The sequence below is a fragment of the Ictalurus furcatus genome, chromosome 19 (assembly GCF_023375685.1).
Source record: "Ictalurus furcatus strain D&B chromosome 19, Billie_1.0, whole genome shotgun sequence".
NCBI classification, from domain to species: Eukaryota; Metazoa; Chordata; class Actinopteri; order Siluriformes; family Ictaluridae; genus Ictalurus; species Ictalurus furcatus.
In genome coordinates, this window is record NC_071273.1 from 20651054 (window position 1) to 20658048 (window position 6995).

The 6995-nt window shown below is 44.6% G+C and overlaps 1 protein-coding gene across 1 annotated transcript in view; it reads left to right on the top strand.

Moving 5' to 3' along the window:
• ttll12 (tubulin tyrosine ligase-like family, member 12) overlaps positions 1-5836 on the top strand; it is a 30536-nt gene extending 24700 nt beyond the window's left edge. The window contains exons 13-14 of the mRNA XM_053650216.1: positions 4708-4846; positions 5613-5836. Coding sequence (XP_053506191.1) covers positions 4708-4846; positions 5613-5764 — 291 coding nt within the window. The 3' untranslated portion in view covers positions 5765-5836. The remainder of the gene's footprint in view (positions 1-4707; positions 4847-5612) is intronic.
• The last annotated feature ends 1159 nt before the right edge of the window (positions 5837-6995 follow it).

The following is a 6995-nucleotide window of genomic DNA, read 5'->3' on the forward strand; positions in this document are numbered from 1 at the left end:
CAAAATCGCTAAATAAATTTAGTGTTTTCATCCTTTCACTCAAAATATGACTCCCCGCTGCAGGATGGGTGAGTGACTGGAGTATGCTGTAGTATACGTTGTTTCTCGGGGTTTCAATAGACCAAATGGGATCTAAGAAAGGCAGTGTGTTACTGTACTCTAAAGAACTCACTAGTTGTGTGCAAAAAATGAAGAAACCCTAAGTGAATCCACAGAAAGATTCTGTCAGTCAGCTGTAGCATACAGTGGAATAGTCAATAATCCTGAGAGGGTACTAGATGATAAGGGACTTTAGACCAGTGGTTCTCAAACTTTTTCAGCATGAGGCTCCCTTTGTGTAGGGTGCATGTCTTTGTGGCCCACTAAACTTGTCAAATTTCCATAATTTAGTTTTTTTCCACGTGGCTCTTCTGTATTAAGTTTCTCAGCTAAGAGACTGCGTCCTCTGGACCAAAGGTTGACCGTTCTAGAGCAGTGGTTCTCAAACTGGGGGTCATTGCCCCCTGGGAGGCTGCCAGATGGTGCCGGGGGGAATTTCTAGATTTTCTACGCACCCCCCGGCACCATCTGGCAGCCCACCTGGCAGTTCTTTAGTACTCTTAGAACTCCCTCTCGCACATCGTCTTTGCTGATGTGCAAAATGGAAAATCTCTCCAATCCAACTCAAAAAAATTTCAGAGACAAGGGGTTGTTTGTCAAAAGTAATCAAACTTTATTTAAGTCAAATACAGCTGAGCTCTCTGCAGAAGTCTGAATCATACAATCACGACACAGGCTTTTATACTGTCCTAAAACAGTGAGCTCCTCTAGGCGGAGTTTACCCCTTTTATTTCTATGGAAGCAGCCTGACTTTTTCGCCACAATTAATTTCTTATGATTATATTCTGTTTATAATTGTGACGCATGTCCAATCAGCTAATTTTTTTTTGTTAAAGGTTTTATTCTTACAAAGTTTACTCTTACAACATAATCATATGTCCAAATGATGTTTTTGGCTTCCGCGCTGATCTGTTTCAACATCTTTAAGGGCATTTCACATTGAGCGTGATTATGCGATGCGAATGTACGACGTGATGACTCTCTTGAATCGAAACAATAGATGCCTATGGAGCTATTCACACCGGGCGTGATCACTCGCGCATTTATGTGGTGATTCTTCTCAGTGGTCAAAGACGATAGGCCGATCAGCTGAATGGTGGGCTGCGCCACCTAGTGTGCAGGCGTAAAATGCATTCTCGGTCAGCGCCACCTATCGTGCAGGTGTGAATTAGCCGAAGGTAAGAGATCGTTTTCACGTTTGGTGTGAAAGCACCCTTCCTCAGTGGCCAAGCCATCCTTAGGGCTTAAGCATAAGCATAGACATTCCCGACTGATGCACTTCTGTGAATAATTCTTTGTCATGTCTTATCCACTGCTTATTGAGTATATATATATATACTGAATAGAATCCCTCACAACAGCATAAATATGCAAAACAGGTGTTGTCTCAAGCACACCTGATGTGAGTAATCAAGGGCTTCATTAGTTGCAGCAGGTGCACTTGTGCTGGAACACATGAAATACCTGAACTGGCTAGGGGTAGAAAATGTATGAAATACCTGGACGGGGCAGAAAAAGGAGAGCAAGCAGATTTGTGAGAAGGCAGGTTGTGAAAAACCCTTGAGTGACTGCAAAAGATCTGCAGCAAGACTTGGTGCAACAGACACTGAGGTTTCAGTGAGCACAGTAAGGTTTGTACTAAACGCAGAAGGTTTCCATGCCAGAACTCCAAGACATTCACCACTACTGACCCAAAAGCACAAGAAAAATCGCTCAAAATCACATAAATAAGCCCCAGAAGTTTGGGGATTCTGTTCTGTGGAGCGATGAAACAAAACTTTTCGGCATGATGGATCAGCAGTATGTCTGGAGGAAGAAGAATGAAGAAAAAACACTCTGTCCACAGTCGAGCATGGTGGAGGCTCAGTGATGCTCTGGGTCTGCTCTGCATCCCCTGGCACTGGAAACCTGCAGCGTGTGGAAGATGAGATGAATTCATTGAAGTATCAGGAAATCCTAGGAATTAACTGTCGTGAACAGACAGGTTGTTTCCAAAAGGAAGAAGCGGTAAACCCTGCCTAGTTGAGCACACTGTTTAAGGACAGTATAAAAGCCTGTGTCATGACTGTATGGATCCAGACTATCTGCAGAGGTCTCAGCTTTATTTGATTTAAATAAAGTTTGATCTTTTGACATCTATAACCACTTGTCTGTAAGTTTTTTTTTTTAATTCGATTGGAGAGATTCTCTACAACATCAGGGCCCAGGTCTGACAGTACTGCTGCAGCAGGTCCAGGTTCTGCTGTAGACCTTGGACACTGGGGGACAGCAGGACCAGGTCCTCTACATACAGCAGGAATTTGACCTCTGAGTCGTGTAGAGAGAGACCGGGTGCTGCTGAGCGAGCTAAAAAGGAGGCCAATTTGTTTATATATATTAAATAGTGTTGGGCTTAGGCAGCAACCCTCTCACTCCACGCTCCTGAGGGAAGAATTTGGTTCTTTTGTTGCCAATTTTAATTCTGCACTTGTTTGTGTACATGGATTTGATATTATCATATGTTTTATAATATGTTTTTGAGCCAAGATATCAGAGAAATAACCTACACTCAGAATCAAGTTCAAGCTGTCCTTCTCTCTCTCTCTCTCTCTCTCTCCCCCCCCCCACACTCCCCCTCTCTCTCTCTCCCACACTCCGTCCCTCTCTTTCCCATACTCTCTCTCTCTCTCTCTCTCTCTCTCTCTCTCTCTCTCCCTCCTGTGCTCCCTCTCTCTCTCTCTCTCCCACGCTCCTTCTCTCTCTCTCTCTCTCGCTCTCTCTCTCTCCCTCCTGTGCTCCCTCTCCCACGCTCCTTCTCTCTCTCTCCCACGCTCCTTCTCTCTCTCTCTCTATCTCTCTCTCTCTCTCTCTCTCTCCCCACACTCCTCTCTCTCTCCCTCTCTCTCTCTCCCTCCTGTGCTCCCTCTCTCTCTCTCCCACGCTCCTTCTCTCTCTCTCTCACGCTCCTCTCTCTCTCCCACGCTCCTTTTCTCTCTCTCTCTCTCTCTCTCTCTCTCTCTCCCCACACTCCTCTCTCTCTCCCTCTCTCTCTCTCCCTCCTGTGCTCCCTCTCTCTCTCTCCCACGCTCCTTCTCTCTCTCTCCCACACTCCTTCTCTCTCTCTCCCACGCTCCTTCTCTCTCTCTCTCTCTCCCCCACACTCATTCTCTCTCTCTCTCCCTCTCTCTCTCCCTCCTGTGCTCCCTCTCTCTCTCTCTCTCCCCCATGCTCCTTCTCTCTCTCTCTCTCTCTCTCTCTCCCTCCTGTGCTCCCTCTCTCTCTCCCTCCCACGTTCCTTCTCTCTCTCTCTCCCTCTCTCCCTCCTGTGCTCCCTCTCTCTCTCTCCCTCCCACGTTCCCTCTCTCTCTCTCTCCCTCTCTCCCTCCTGTGCTCCCTCTCTCTCTCTCCTGTGCTCCCTCTCTCTCTCTCCTGTGCTCCCTCTCTCTCTCTCTCCCACACCCTCCTCTCTCTCTCTCTCTCTCTCGCCATCCTGTGCTCTCTCTCTCTCTCTCGCCATCCTGTGCTCCCTCTCTCTCTCCCACACCCCCCCACTGTGCTCCCTCTCTCTTTCTCCCACACTCCCCCCCCCCCCTCTCCCTACTGTGCTCCCTCTCTCTCTCTCTTCCTCACTCCCCCTCTCTCTCTTCCTCACTCCCCCTCTCTCTCTCCCTCCTGTGCTCCCTCTCTCTCCCACACCCCTCTCCCCCCCCCACACCCCCCCCCCCCTTCAGAGAAACAGAAAAATATGTAAATGGGGAACAGATTTATTGGGAATGCAAATATGACACGATGATAATGAATATGCTAATTAGCCCATGACATCATCTAGCAACATTTAGCAACTTTCCACTGAAAGTTGTTGGCAATAGTGCTCCTGTCACTCACCTGGAGTGTACTGACTTTATGGTGAAGACAGAGCAATACCTGGGAAATGCAGATTTAGTCCAGCAAGGCTGGAAAAGGCACCATATAATTTTTTATTATTATTTATTTTTGGAATTTAAAAATAAAGAATATGTTTGAATGACATCTCTTGTGTGGGGCACTGGTTTATCACGTTATCATGTTTGCCTCACACCTCCAGGGCTTGCCTGGTCTCCCCGTGCTTCAGGGGTTTCCTCCCCCAGTCCAAAGATAAACGTTGTAGGCTGATTGACATCTCTAACTTGTCCGTACTGTGTGAATGTCTGTGTGAATGGGTGTGTGATGGGTTGGCACCATGTCCAGGGTGTCCCCCGCCTCATGCTCTGGGTCCCCTGGGATAGGCTCCAGGCACCAGGCTCCCTGAGACTCTGTGTGGCATTACAGAAGCATTACAGAAAATAGATGGATGAATGTATACCTCTTGTCCTTGGAAAAAAAAATAGTGCTTGAAAAGTCCTTGAAAATCCTGGAATTTCATTATGAAGGATCTGTACGAACCCTGTTATAAATGTGTGGGTGTTTTTTTTTGTTGTTTTTTTTAAAGAAAATTTATCACTATATAGTTATTATATCTATATATTGCCCAGTCCTACTACACTGTTACTGTATTTCTAAAATGAAATAAGATGCACAGTAACTGCATTTGAAAAGCTGCCAAAAACTAATGTGTGTGTGTGTGTGTGTGTGTGTGTGTATACACGTCAGAGGGATATCTTCAAGGCATTTGCAGAGCTCTTTCAGGCAGCGTCCTCCCGTCCTGCACCATACGGGATCTGCTCGTATCCGTCCTCCAGAGCGATATACGCCATCGACCTGATGCTGAAATGGGAACAGACAGAAGGAGGTGTTACACAACATTACACTCCACTCATTTACTCGTCCTCACCCGTTAGATCAGCGCGCTCTGCTTTCCTTCAGCTTCACTTGCAAAGGAGAGAGAATGTGGAAAAGAGCAGAAAGAGAAAGCGGGAAAGAAACAAAGAGAGGGAGAAGGAAAAAATGAGTCAGAAGGGATGTGAGAGAGGTCAAATGATGAGAGAAAGGATAAGGAAGAGTGTGGGGAGAGAGGGGGAGACAGGAAACCAAAGAAAACGCCTCCTCAACTCATAATTCCTACTCAGAAAGTCAGGGCCGGTCTCCTCGACCCCCGGGTTCAGCTAGTGATGTCCAATCAATATGGCTGCTCATATGGAATAATCCTCAGTCAAAGTATAATCCAACCATGTATAATCAATCTATAAAATATTAGAGAAATAAGGACAAACTGATGTAACTCTAGCTTGTAGAAAATCACTGCGCACACATTCCTCACTCATCGTTTGTAGCTTCTTTCTCCCAGCTTGTTGACGTAGTTTCAAAGAATGTCCTCTGTATCTTTTTTGCTAGCTTGGTGTTTATTTCTAAAGTTTTTATCTTTTTTGCTGAGAAGATTCCATGACACTCGCAGCATCACCAGTAAACAAAGTAGCATTTCTTTATCCTTATATTGAACTTCACTGTATACACAAGTATTTGCTTTGTATATATGTATATACACTGTATTTTGATATATTTGTGAATCCAGATTGTTTGGAAGTGTTTTATATCATGTGATGATCTTTGCCTCTCAGGAACTCGAGTAATGCAGCCTCAGATTCTGGAGGTGAATTTTAATCCGGACTGCGCCCGGGCCTGCCTGTACCACCCCGACTTCTATAACCACATGTTCCAGACGCTGTTCCTGGATCAGGCTGATCAGTGTCCTGTCACGCAGATCGTGTAACTCCTCTAGCTCTCGGCACACGCTGGACTTTGTTACTCTTAAGGGAAATAAAGATGATGTGATTCTTCAGAATGATGTTGACTGAGTGTTTACAGCTTTGATACTAGTATACAGTCGTTGAACCTAATCCATACTGACTAAACAGCGGCCTATTCTGATCTATACACAGCACCGTGAAGTTAAATTCTGTGAATCTACACTGGAGAAAAAAACCCTACAATGTCACGTTAGTGTCATTTTGAAAGGTTTAAAGAAAACGTGAAATATAGATTAGTAGCATTTTGATCAATAAAGTCGTGCTTTCTGATTGCATGAGAATTAAAGTAGCAGTATTTCATGAAAAAAAACCTGATAATATTTCAAGAATGAAATCAATATTTCAAGGACGAACTCTCAAAGTTACAAGTAAAAAAAACTTTATTTTGCGAATAGTTTGTTTTTCTGTACAACAAAGGAACTGTAATTGACTTTGCATTTTCTGCAGGAAACTGATCTCTAGTGATGTGTCTGAGGTTTTAACGATGATATGTTGGTAAAGAGTGAGACGCCTGGTGAGCCACACGACTTTTGTCAGTCTCACACGTGGCTCGCGAGCTATAGAGTCGTGACCACCAAGTTAAACCGTCTCCAAAGATCTGAAGTATCTTGAAGAATGACAATTTCTAAGTGTCGGACTGTTGTAAAGAGAACACACCATGCTTTATTATACCGTATATTATTATTTTTTATTATTATGACCACACATGAAACCCCCCCCCCCCCCCAACCCCCCAACATTTCACCTTGAGTACATTTTAAATGTCATCATTTTTTTTAGACATACAGTTACATCCAGCAGAATCTTCAACACTTATTATTACTTTCCCAAAATATCTTGGGGGTTGGTGGGGGGTTGGAGCAAGTGTGCGTAAGGAATGAGATCATTAGAGCCATTTAGAGGTTCTGGAGTTGGCATGGTGTTACAGAGCGTGTGTGTGCATGTGAGTGAGTGAGCGTGAGAAAGGGATGAGATCCAGTCAGTCCAGTTCATATTTTTTTTTTTTTTTTTTTTATACAGGTTTTATTCTTACAGTGTTTACTATTTCTACATAGCAATGGCAAGATAAGCATACTGGGCCAAAGTTTTACACACAAACACAGCATGACAGTTGCATCTACAGCAGCCACTCCTGTGGGCAGTGTGTGTGTGTGTGTGTGTGTGTGTGAGAGAGAGAGATGTGTGAGAAACACT